The sequence below is a fragment of the Eretmochelys imbricata genome, chromosome 4, assembly GCF_965152235.1.
Source record: "Eretmochelys imbricata isolate rEreImb1 chromosome 4, rEreImb1.hap1, whole genome shotgun sequence".
In the NCBI taxonomy this organism is placed as follows: domain Eukaryota; kingdom Metazoa; phylum Chordata; order Testudines; family Cheloniidae; genus Eretmochelys; species Eretmochelys imbricata.
This window is the reverse complement of record NC_135575.1, coordinates 45,326,715-45,340,205: the sequence shown is the minus strand read 5'-3', so window position 1 is coordinate 45,340,205 and position 13,491 is coordinate 45,326,715. Positions and strand designations below refer to the sequence as shown.

General features: G+C 36.7%; 1 protein-coding gene across 3 annotated transcripts in view; it reads left to right on the top strand.

Annotated features, from left to right (window-relative positions):
* The window catches only part of ANKRD50 (ankyrin repeat domain 50), a 48,620-nt gene that overhangs the window by 20,245 nt on the left and 14,884 nt on the right, over positions 1 to 13,491 (top strand). For all 3 annotated transcript variants that reach the window (XM_077815198.1, XM_077815200.1, XM_077815201.1), the window contains one exon: positions 4,327 to 4,556. In XM_077815198.1, coding sequence (XP_077671324.1) covers positions 4,327 to 4,556 — 230 coding nt within the window. The remainder of the gene's footprint in view (positions 1 to 4,326; positions 4,557 to 13,491) is intronic.

Below are 13,491 nucleotides of genomic sequence, written 5' to 3'. Positions count from 1 at the left end.
CTGATGGAAAAATATTTCCAGAGATGATCAAAATTTACAAATACCAAAGAAAGAAAAATGCTACTTGAGAACTTATTAAAGTTTGAATTAAGGCTACTTACTTTGTATATTTTGACATGGGATGTTGAAAATTTGTTTAAATGATTATACAGTTTTAACTTTTTGAATCTCAACATCTACTGTCATTAAATAATATTGTCTGACTCTCTGTAATTTTATGCCACTAAGAAAATTTAAATAGTTAAATAAAAATTGGGGGGGTGGAACTTAAAAGCAGATATGATCAAATATTTTAAAAAATAAAAAATGAAACTTTGCCAAGCTTACCTATAACCCAGTTCTTTACGGACTTTCCTGTGAGGTAGAAGACAGACAAAAATGGATTCGAACCTCTCATCCTCGGTGAGGTCTCTAACCGCTAGGTTAAAAGTTTTTTGGTGGTTCGAAACCTTGGGTCAAGTGCTGTAGCTATCTATAGATATCTCACATTGGTACCTTCTTTGCGTTTTGTTAAATCTGCAGTGAAAGTGTTCTTAAAATAAACAACACATGCTGGGTCATCATCCGGGACTGTTATAACATGAAATATATGACAGAATGTGGGTAAAACAGAGCAGGGGACATACAGTTCTCCCCCAAGGAGTTCAGTCACAAATTTAATTAACACTTTTTTTTTAACGAGCATCATCCGCGTGGAAGCATGTCCTCTGGAATGGAGGCCGAAGCATGAAGGGGCATACGAATGTTTAGCATATTTGGCACTTGCAGTGCCAGCTACAAAAGGGCCGTGCAAATGCCTGTTCTCACTTTCAGGTGACATTGTAAATAAGAAAAGGGCAGCATTATCTCCTGTAAATGTAAACAAACTTCTTTGTCTTAGCAATTGGCTGAACAAGGAGTAGGACTGAGTGGACTTGTAGGCTTTGAAGTTTTACATTGTTTTGTTTTGAGTGCATTTACATAACAAAAAAAATCTACATTTGTAAGTTGCACTTTCAGGATAAAGAGATTACACTACAGTACTTGTATGAGGTGAATTGAAAAATACTATTTTGTTTATCATTTTTACAATGCAGATGTTTGTAATAAAAAATAATATACATTTGGATTTCAGTTACAACACAGAATATAATATATATGAAAATGTAGAAGAACATCCAAAATATTTAATAAATTACAATTGGTATTCTGTTGTTTAACAGTGCAATTAAAACTGTGATTAATTTTTTTTAGTTAATCACGTGAGTTAACTGCGATTGATTGACAGCCCTAGTAATTATATACATTTGCACACTAGGTTTTGAGAAGTTGTGTTAATTCTGCATTGAATTAATGAATTTTTAATATGTACTTAATTTTTTTTCAAGTGCATAAGTTATATAGAAGTAAAAATGAATAGTGTCTGAAATCTGAGTATTGCATTCATGAATGTTCTCTGAAAATTCAGCCACCATCTTACTGCATCTCTGTTTTGAAAGTGTGTGTAATGTCTAGGGATCATATTTTTCCACTGCCAAAACTCTTCTTAGGTCACTTTAGTACAATTACATATTCTCTTTCTTCCAGACATATTACTGTGTCTGCATTGACCTGAAACAAGAAGGGATGAAGAATCACAGTTCATTCTTCTTGAAAAACAGAATAAATTGTTTTTAAAAAAAGCCTGTTTTTCAGGCATTATTTCACTCTGTGAACAGCTTTCTGATTGAAGAATCTGTTGCATAGGCCTGAGGTCATCACACTGGTAGAAGAGGAGGTTAGCAAGTGGTTTGTAAGCTCATTTGAAAAGAGAGGGTAATAAATGGTTCCTTTACTACTTGCTCTTCTTCTGCTGTGATCCTTTAACCTTGGAGGACTGGTTGCAACTCACACTGTAATTCATCACTTTTTTTTTTTTTTCTGGTGGAATTTAAATTAGGTTAAGATTCAGAAATAAAATAATGTTTATCAAACAAAATAAGTGAAGACTTCTCCCCCCTCCCAAACATGAAACTTGATAATTCTATTTAGTTGTGTTCACAATAAGTGAATATTAAAAAGGAAACTATGAGAAACCCAGATACACTTGTACTGTATCTTGAAAAGATCACTTGCATTTTTCTTTTTGTTTTTTTATGTTGCTTTGAATTAGAATGGGGTTTTTTATCATTTAAAAACTGGAGCCATCACTATCAATTAATTTCAGATATGACACATTACTTTGAAATGTAAAACTAACTTCACACAGAGAACTACATGAGAAGAAAAATTGTTTTGATAGAAAAAGATCCAGTGCAAAAATTTCATCCACCAATGAAACATACATAAATAACTGACAGGGAAGAGGCAGTATTTTGGGACAGAGGTAGTAGAATATGGGTATCTGTCTTCTTTCTTTGGGAGCTTGGCATCCCTTAAAGCAATAATTTTGATCCTCTAGCTACTTTAATTTCTTTTCTTAAATTGGTAGCTGTTTTACGCTTCCAACGTATTTAAAAGTTACTTACTTTATTTGGAAGTAACATTTGGGCAACTAAATGCTTCTGTAAGGGCAGCTGAGTTTTTGGTGGATAGGAAGGGTTAGAGAAGTTGTTCCACATAATCCCTGGGAACCTGATAAAAGGTAGGGGAGAATTAAAAGTTAATTTAATGTTAAATATACTGAAAGTATGAGAGAAAAAGGTGTATACTGTATAATCTTGTACTACTTGCTTTTCCGTAGGAGTATTTTTGGTAGTGTAGTGCACTATCACACATTGAAATCTGGTGGAACATGCTACCACACTGTACAGGAACTGATGCTTCTTTCACAGCCTCTCTTTTTACTCTTTTTCTCATCCATCTCCTCCCCCCGCCATACCTTCTCAAGAGGATAACCACTTCAGTACTGCTAAGGGAGACTCTTCACATCTGAAAAGAGGGCAGTGTTTCCCCATTAGTGGGAAGGAGTTTGCTATATTTTAATTTGACCGCATGGCAACTAATCATTAAATTTTAGTTAAAATGTTTACAAGTTAAATTCATTTAGTAAAACAAATGAAAGGATCTACCTTTTGAAACTGGACTTATAATAGTCATATGACTTATTTACCTATGGGATGTACCAAAAGAGCAAACCTACAAAAATATGTAAACATCTAATCGATCTCGGTACTTACATGATCCTAACCCATCACAGTGATATATCTCAGCATCCTGTTCAGAATTTTTTCACTGTAAAATTGAATTGTCAAAAGACCTCTGGGTAAAATTGTCAAAAGCAGTTTAGGCACTTAAGTGCTTCAGTTCCGTTGGTAATCTGTAGATCTTAAGCTCCTGCATCATTCAGGTGCTTGGAAATTTTTAACCTGTCTTTGTGATGTAGAATGGAAGTGCTGAATAAATAGTTACGTTCTAGCAATTATGAAGTATAGTTTGTGTACTATTGACTGTAAACAAATACACATAAATGCAAAGGTAGGCTGTATTTTAAAGTGGAGTATACATGGTTTTTTAATAATGCCATTCAGTATGAGAACAATGTTAAATACATTTAAATCTGGTTGCCTTAGATGTTTTTAGAGAATTTATTATTTACAATATATTTAGGCCTAAATCCTACAATTGGATCCACTAATGTGGACCCTTGCACACTCAGGAATCATTGTTGCGAATTCAGTTCCACAGCCTTGGGATCTTTGCCACTTGAGTAGGAATGAAAAAACTACAATTTCATTATCCCAAGGAAATACACCACCAAAATGACTATAGCACACCTGGGTTAAATTATTTTTGGTCTTGACAGCATGAAATATAAATATAGGATCATGGTTCTTTATAAAACTAAACTTTTTGTAAAGTATATAACACTGACAACTTAGAAGGCTCAGGTATGCTTTTTTTCTTATTTGAGACTTTTCACCATCACTCACGCGTAGTTTGTGATAAAAAGTACTTAATATTAGTTGGTACACAATGTTAGTGAACTTTCTAAACTTTGAACAGAGAAACATAGTTTGTAAGCTAAAATTCTTCTAAGGGCCCTTGAAAAATGTATATGCTTTTCATAAATTGTAATATACTGATGTTGCCAGAAGACTAGCATTGCTTAGTGAAGATGAACATCACTAATTGATCAGATTGCCTTTATTCAGAATACCTTTATTTAATAAAAACCTTAGTCTACGTCAGTATATTCTCAATTAAAAGTAACCGTCTAAAATCCTTTCCTCAGATAGTTTTAAAAATGGTAGTGTACTTTTAAAAGGTTGTCACTTTGACATGAATGACTATTACAATAACTTGTGTGTTGCGCAATATATTTAGAATATTGATTTTTTATTTTGTTTTGTTTAATAATTCTTACAGGTGCATTCTGCTTCCACTTTTGGGGATGAAGCCCCCCCAGCAGAGCCTCTTTCTGCTTGTAGATTCGATTGATGAGGGTTGTAATGTTGCAGAAGGTGAACAGACTTCTACAGGCATATCTGGAACTATTGCAGAGCTTTTAGCTGATCACTACGAGTTCTTCCCTCCTTGGTTGCTCCTCCTCTGCTCTGCTCGCAAGCAGAGTAAAACTGTGACAAAAATGTTTACAGGTGAGTACAAGCAATTATGAATTGTTAGCTACCTATGCACTGTAACAAACATAATTTTACAGGAACCTTACTGATGGTTGAAAGTGCAAAGTATTCATTTTATTGCTCTAAATTTGTTGCCAAAGAGTTAAAACCTTGACAATCCTAAACATATGTTCCTGTGTTGGGGGTTTTCTCTAGTGCTGATCAGCAGGTAATATATAGTATCAAAGTACTTCATTGGTAAATTAGATCTGCCAGGTAAGGTTGGCACAAAGCTGTCTTTCTTCTTTTTCTGGTCTTAAAAAGCTATGTCATGATTTTGTAAGTGTAGCGGTGGTATGTATAGAGTATATGTTCCCCCCTCATATACCTTCCCCTATACACACAGACTGCAAGAGTCTCTGAGATTTTTTTCATCTAACATCAAGATGTCATCTTATTTGAGAAAGCAGGGGCTAAACTTTGCAAGCTAAGTGCATGGGTGTAACTGAGTGCAAAATTAGGTCTTGGGAGTATATTTCTTGGCAAAGGTTATACAGTAAAGAATCTCCTACAACTTGTTCATCCAGTCTTTGCTGTGTCATAAGATCATTTCATCAGTGTGATGCTATTGTTACTGGGAGTTTCTTGAAGTTTAATAAAGGGAAGCACCAAGACTGCATTCCAGGCCTGTGTATAAAGCCTGTGTGTTTTAAGGCAACAATTGGAACGAAAATGTGATTATGGAATATAGCCCCAAATCTCGGATAAGCTTATTAGTTTTCACAGTGGCCAAAGGATAATGTGATAACTGCATTTTGAAATCAGGTACTGTATTAATCAGTGTCAAATATGAAAATAGTATTTGGGAGACTATGAGAACTAAAATTAAGACAAGCTTTGGGTGGCTTCTTAGAGTTTCTTTGGGTGTATGTGTGGGAATAGTTTTTCAAACCTTGGCTGCTTAGATATTTAGCCGTTGTCCAAAAAAGCAGAGAAAAACTACCTTCAGAGCAATTTTATTTCCATTCTTTTGAATCACACTGTGTTGCAGATTAGTCCTGAAAAATTGCTGTTCTGTTGTCTTCGAAGTATATTTCCAGATGGAGTTTCTAACAAGAAAAATCAGCAGAACTAATGTATAAGCTTTGAAATAAATGTCATTTGAATGAATTAGCTTCTCATTTCCTCAGAGGGTGGTTTGATGAATAACATAATAAGGAAGTTAGCTTGAAATGTTGCAACTCTGTGGAACCATTAAAATCTTTTCTTCTCTGGCATCTCTGGCTATTACGTATAGCCAGAGAGAATGAAACCCAACATAATGACAAAACTTGAAATGAATGTGAGTATATTTGGAGAAGATTGTATCTCCACCAGAGAAGAATATTATAACTCTTAATAAATTGTCCAGTTTGTCACTAGCTAGAGTATTTATTATACTCGCTGCAGCGCTCAGTGTTCATGTAGGGTCTGGTGTGGGCAGAAGTCCTCAGCTTCTCTCATTCTCAGTAACGTCTTTACTTGCCTCTCCAATCCAAGAAACTTTTTTCTCCAGCACAACCACCAACTTGTACTTCATGAACAGGAAGTTCAAGATCTTACATGGGGAATAAATATTTTAATAGTGGGCTCTTCTTCAGGTGTTCAGAAGGTTACTCCGAGCATCACAGCAAAATGCCAGCTGGAACAGATTGTTTAGCTGAGAGTACCTTGTTTCCAGATCTGAAAAAGAGCTCTGTGTGGCTCAAAAGCTTGTCTCACTCACCAACTGAAGTTGGTCCAATAAAATGAGTAGTAAAATAAGTAGTAAACACAAGTAGTAAAACTAAGATATCCTGCGACACGAGTAATACTTTCTGAGTAGTAAAACTAAGATATCCTGCGACATGATATGAAACATCAGCGATGGATCCATGCCTATCAACTCCAGAAGCATTGTCAGTCTTAGAGTGACGTCTTGTGTCTTGGCTTCAGGAAGGCAGCACACCTTCCTGTGGTCCACCTGTCCCTTTCGGAAAGTTCTTTCAATTCTTCTGAATATTGAATCCCTAACAAGTATAGTCTGTCTTTCTTGGATGTTGGAGATCTGTGTTCAAGCTTGATTTTCATACAGGTGTAGCCAAGCTGCCATCCACAGTTGTGTCCTGTACATCTCTCCATTCCCTTGGACCATCTGGCTCTTGAGAGGTTGTCTCTTCCACAGTTGTCATGTTGAGAACATGCTATTGATTGGAAACTTCTAGCTGTGTAAAATTCCTCCTGATCCTCCTTTGGTGGCCACCGCCTTCCCTTTTTTGTCCATCTCCAGCCACATAGAATGCTGCCGTGACCTTTTGCCTCTGGTGATTACAAACTGCCAGGACTCCTCTGTGTGTGTGTCTGTCTCACCAGTTCTTTTTTTCCTTGAATCTGATATACTGATATTTCTCAACTCTGGCTGTTTAGGAAGTCCTCAGCTTCTCTCATTCTCAGTAACGTCTTTACTTGCCTCTCCAATCCAAGAAACTTTTTTCTCCAGCACAACCACCAACTTGTACTTCATGAACAGGAAGTTCAAGATCTTACATGGGGAATAAATATTTTAATAGTGGGCTCTTCTTCAGGTGTTCAGAAGGGTACTCCGAGCATCACAGCAAAATGCCAGCTGGAACAGATTGTTTAGCTGAGAGTACCTTGTTTCCAGATCTGAAAAAGAGCTCTGTGTGGCTCAAAAGCTTGTCTCACTCACCAACTGAAGTTGGTCCAATAAAATATATTACCACACCCACCTTGTTTCTCTGGCTCCTTAGATTATTTAAGCACACTCTCACCGAGTATCTAGGAAACTGAAATGTCAGATGATATGTTTTCACTTTCTTACAGGCTTTCTGTCTTGGTAAACATTTTCTGAGGTGGTTTTTCTAATAGTTGTAGCACAGATTGAACCCCCTGCCTACCTTTGTAGCCTGAATTTATCTTTTGTCTCTAAAAGAAATAACCTAACCAGTGTTGCCACACTTGCTTGTATCTGTCTTTTGTCTATTAAATTTTGTTTGGTAATTTGTTCAGTGCCCAGCTTAGTATGTTGTTTGAAATAAACAATTACCTAATGCTAATTCCTTCCCAATGGTATGATGATTTAGAACTTTGCGGAAGATACTGTTTATCTTTCTTAGTCTTGCTTAGTGTGCTTTAGCCTCTTGCAGCCTTCTCAACATTCAAGAGAAGTTGTCAAACTGTAGGTCATTTAGTTAATTAAAAAATCAGTTTTGAAGCTGAGTATTCTCTTGGACATTCTTCTACCACATGGTCTGTGTATTGGGAGTGTGTGTTTGTGCATATTCGGACAGAGAAAGGTGAAACAAAAAACAATGGAACCAACCCATTTTTAATTGTGTTGCAGCGTGGTACAAGTACATTAGACTTATCCCTACATCACTTCGCTAAAAATTAAAGTGAATGTCCCGTGACACTTTTACACAGTTGGCTATCCACAAAGTGCCTACATTGTGCATACAAACCCTTATGCTGAATATATGTCAGGGTTGTGTGCTCAAACCCCAACTTGTGCATGGTCATAACAGTATTTACATTTTAAATTGGGAATACAGAGTTTCTTGAGCAAGCACATTTGAAGTTTTTGCCCTTAGTCTCCAACTACTAGTATTTGTTCTTATTTTGTTTCACAATTCTCCCACCCATGTACATATTCTGCTCTACTGTACCTCAGAGGTATCCCCAAGTGATGGAGAGTTAGGCCTTAGGGCATTTTATCTACCTTCAGATCTACCAAGGTAGAGTGTTGGGTTTCAGTTTCCTCTTGAGTAATTGGAAGCAGCACCAGTGAGAATTGATGGAATTCAGAATTTTGAACAAAGGTATCTATCATGAACTTCACAGTAGTGATAGAAGATTAAGTGGTATTGCCAATGGGCTAGGGAGGCTGTGGGTGGGGACATCGTCAATAAGTGGACATGGTGAATTCAAGGGTGTTGGGGACACCAAAGTTTGGTGAGTAAAGGGGAGGCAGTAGATTGGTATACGAGGGGTACTGGTGCAAAAAATTTCTGGAGAAGATACGTTTGGGTTGGGGACGTAGGAAGTGATCGTGGGCCTGGGGAAGTGAGGAGTGAGCAGATTTGTGGGCAAGAGGCTATAAGGATACATATGGTGGACATGACATGAGTGGAACTTTGAGGGGCATAAAGGTGTGGCAATAGCTATGCTGAGTCATATGGGGCAAGGGGAATTGAGGGAAAATGGACTGAAGTAGAGACTTGAGAAGTGAAAAAGACTATGGGTCCTTGGAAGAGAGGGAACACCAGCAGTTCCTTATAACTGATCTGCCCTCACTTGGAGCAGTGACTCCCTTCCATGGGGAGCCATTGTCAGTTCACTGAGTGGAAAAGTCAGGGAAGAGGCAGTGTTCCCCTGCCTACTTTTCTTGTGCATGCCGCCAGTAGCTTTCCCCACATGGCTGCTCACTCTTCTCATGTACTCAACATTCCACTTGTCCCCATTCATTCTCCCTGCTCCCATAATGCTCATCACCTCTCAGGTGCACCTCCCCTATAGTCTAATTATGAATATATAACTACTGGGCAAGTGAATGGCAGTACTAAACGTAGTCTTTTCACTATACTTACTGGGGTTGTTAGGAATTTTTAGCATTTCTTTTACAGATTCTGTAGTATGTTTTTAGGTCTTTCTAATGTGCTTGGTGCTGAAATGTGCATAGACCATAATAGGCTAAAAATGTTTTTGTGTATTTACTTTCCAAAGCAAAAAAAGGACTTCATCTGATAAGTGATAGAGGATTTTTTTCCCTTTAAAGTGAAGTTAACTGGTAAAAATATGGTGGCTGGCCTTCTAAAAATAAACTGCTTTGTTAAACGTGGCATTTGGCAGGTAATTAATCCATGATATCTATATAAGATTCCAGGACTGTCACTGTATGTCACTCTGAAATCTAAAATGTCTGAGTCAGTGTGAAGCAATGGAAACAGGCATACGCATGGTTGAAAGCTTTTTTTTGTTGAGAATATCACCAGCTTCAATCATCACTGGGATTTGTGGTCTGTTACCATCCAATTTTTAAGTTCTTAGCCATTTTTGGCTTTTTTTTACATGTGTGACTTTATTAATTACACCTATGCAATAGCATAGGTTTTCAGTTACTTAATAGACTTAATAACTATAGGTACTTTAAAACAAGGCAGTTTTATTTAAAGATACTTGGTATTGAGAAGCCAATACTTACTGTTACTTTTCAAAACCTTTTACTTTGCCATTTAATTATTTAATATTTCTGCTCACAGATTGCTAACTGTTGTTTCAAAGGGCCAGATTTCTAGGTATGTATTTACTTAATTTTTGTTTTTTAGACTTTAGGTAGAAAACAACTATCCCTACATTTAGATCACAATTGTGACAAAAGAACTAAGAGACGCAAGATAAGTATAGCATAATTATTCAACAAGTTTTACTAAATGAAACATATTTTTTCCAGTATTGAGATCAACAGTTTTTTCAAATACAAATTGGCTTTTTGTTAACATTATTTGTTAGATAACAAACATGTATTATATTCAGAGTAGTGTAATGGTTTTCAGACCTTTCTGAGTTAGCAGCCAAAGAAAGAATAGCTTATTGTCACAGAGAGCAATTATACGAATTCAAAGCAATTTGGACCGTATTTCTAGCTATATTTGAATAAAAAATGTTGAGATGGCTCAAATAATGACAGTCCTCCATTTCCACTCCTTCATCACGTCCAACCTCCGTCCCCATTTAGGTTCTGGGTTTTATAAATTAGAATACATAAAATCATTTAGAAATTATTAGAAAGCTTGGAATTTTAGAAAACTGACACAAGGAGAAATCTATGGGTAGCAGAGTTAAGAACAATAAGAAGGAGTATTTTAAATACATTAGGAACAAAAAAAATCCTAACCATGATATTGGCCCATAACTAGATGGAAATGGTAGAATTATTAATAATAATGCATAAGAGGCAGAAGTGTTTAATAAATGTGTCTGTTCTGTATTTGAGGGTGAAGGAACCGATTATGTATTCATATGATCTGACGATGATGAAACACTTTCCATCCCAGGATGTTAAACAGCAGCTACTAATGTTAGACATTTTTAAATCAGCTGGTTCGAATAACTTGAATTCAGAAGTTTCAAAAGAGTTAGCCAAGAAGCTCTCTAGACCATTAATGTTGCTTTTCAGTAACTTATGGAACAATGGGGAGGTTCCACAAGACTCGAAGAAAGCTAATGTTGTGCTAATATTTTAAAAGGTAAATGGGGTGACCCAGGTAGTGATAGGCCTGTTAGTCTGACATCGAGCCAGGGTGAGATAATGGAATGGCTGATATGAGACTCAATTAATAAAGAATTAAAGGAGTGTAATATAATTAATACCTATTAACACGGGCTTATGAAAAATAGATTGTGTCTAACTCGATATTTCTTTGATGAGATTACAAGTTTGGTTGATAATGATAATGGTGTTGATGTAATAGATTTCTGTATTGTATTTGACTTGGTACCACTTAATAGTTTGCTTAAAGAATGAAAATGAAACAACATTGACATGACACACAGTAAATTAATTAAACATTGGCTGACAGTTCTGAATATAATTCTAAATGGGGAATCGTCACTGAGCAGGTGTTTCTAGTTGGGTCCTGCTTAGATTGGTTCTTGGCCCTATACTGTTTAACATTTTTATTAATGACCTAAAAGAGAACATAAAATCATTACTGATAAAGTTTGCAGATGAGACAAAAATTGGTGGAGTGGTAAATAATGAGGATGTCTCACTGATACATAGTGATCTGGATCGCTTGGTAAGCTGAGCACAAGCAATCAATAATATATTTTAATATGGCTAAATATAAAGTTATACATCTAGAAAAAAATAATGTAAGACAGATTTACAGAATAGGGAGAGACTCTTGGGAAGCAGTGATCCTGAAAAAGATTTGGGGGTCATGGTGGTTAATTAGCTGAACATGAGTGCTTAGTGCAACACTGTGGCCAAAAAGGCCAGTGCAATCCTTGGATGCATAAACAGGGAAATCTCAAGCAGGAGTAGAGAGGGTTTTTTACATCTTTATGTGGCATTGATGTAACTGCTTCTGGAATAATGTGTCCAGTTCTGGTGTCCACAATTGAAGAATGTTGCTGATAAATTGGAGAGGTTTCAGAGAAGAGGTACAAGAAAGACTAGAAGATTGAAAAGCATGTTTTATAGCTAGGGCCCTTTGGGAATCATGATTTTTATTTTTTAGAAAATTCACAACAGTGTAAATGGCAAAGTATTAAATTTCATGGCATTTGCATGGAATTAATTTTGCAAGTAATGTTAGTAACATGAAAGATCCAAGCAACAGAGGCTTCCCAAGATGACTCCTAGGGAAAAAAAGACCCTAAAAAGCTTGGTTTTTTGGCAGGAAGATCTATTCCTCAGCTGGTCTCCAGATGCATATTTACAATTACCAGGCAGTATTCTTAAACTACAGATATATGAACTGGGGCAAGGTGTTGCCATGCACTGAGAACCTTCCACAAGATCAGAGGGAGGAGCTAAGATCCCTGTTATTTAAGGCGCAGTTAGTGGCCAAAACATCTCTACAAGCTTCTCTTTCCAAAACATATCTGAATCCGTCCCTTCCTCTGCACCGCTGTGGTTCATGCAAAGTTTCTGCCTCCCCTGGAATACTGCAAGATGGTTCGTTCTTCAATTTATCCAGCATTTTGGTTCAGATGTTTGGGTCATCATTAAAAAGTTCTGAAGTTTATCTGAACATCTTCTGGTCTAAAAATCTAGGGAGCATAAGCTTTGTAATACATTTTCTGCTACTTCCTGGTTCTGGTTGGGTAGGATGTTGAGAATACTGACTTCCAGTATTTTATTCCTTCCAGTTGTGATCCTGGCTAAAATTAGGAAGAGAAAAGGTGCTTAGCAATTGAGGAGAATTATGTAAAAATTATAATCAAGTTTTACTGAAGTTCAAAAGTTCAACTTGTTTGTCTGACTCTACTTCGTCTATCCTACTCCTAAATTCCACTAATAAAATCGATTGTCCCTTGTGGAGCTGAGGTTTCCTCTTTCAGTCATCCAAAGAAAATTGATAAAAGCAGCAGAAAGCCCATGCTATTGCATGGATGTAACTCCTAAATCCCTGTGTTTTTAAAAAAAAGCTGAGAAGTAAAAAATTAGATGGTAACAGGCCATGAATCTCAGTGGTGATTGAACCTGGTGCTATTCTGAACAGAAAGAGCTCTCAGACGTGCTTGTAGCTGTTTTCATTGCTTGCCACTGACTCAATGGCCGTTCTAGGCTTCTGAGTGATGTTTGGAGTTATTACGTGTGCTGATTGTGTTCTGTGGGTGGTTGTGTTGATTGGTGCCTGGGTTGTGTTGTGGTGGGAGAGTTGTATGGATTTCTGCAGGTGAGCAAATGATGGGTAGATGCTGCAGTGAGGTGCTCTGTGTGTTTGAGTTATTGTGTATGCTGGTTGTGTTGTGTGCATAGTTTTGAAGAACTGTGGCAGTTGAGCCAAGTAATTCACCGTCTGTGCAGTCTTCCTCATATAACCAATAAAACTGTTGCATGCAAAATTAGCTGTGGAATAAGTGTGGTAAATGATTGAGTTATCTCTGACATCATGATGGTCTGTCATGGGCATAGATGCTTGCTATCTCCTTGCTGTCTCACTGGTGTAATTTATAAAGTCAAAATGGGTGAGAACTTAAAAATTGGATGGTAACAAATAGTGGATTTCACTGTGTGAAATTGTGCAGTTTGATTATAAAACATCTTTTGTCTCATATATCTATGTAGATGTGAACTTTTTGTACTCCTATACTAAAATTTTTAAACTTTTACTTAAAGGCTTGGAAGCTAAAATTGGGGGAAGTGTTCGCCAGTGGGTAGGATTTTTAGTTAGCTATTTGATGTTTGCCTCCTCTTCTTGCA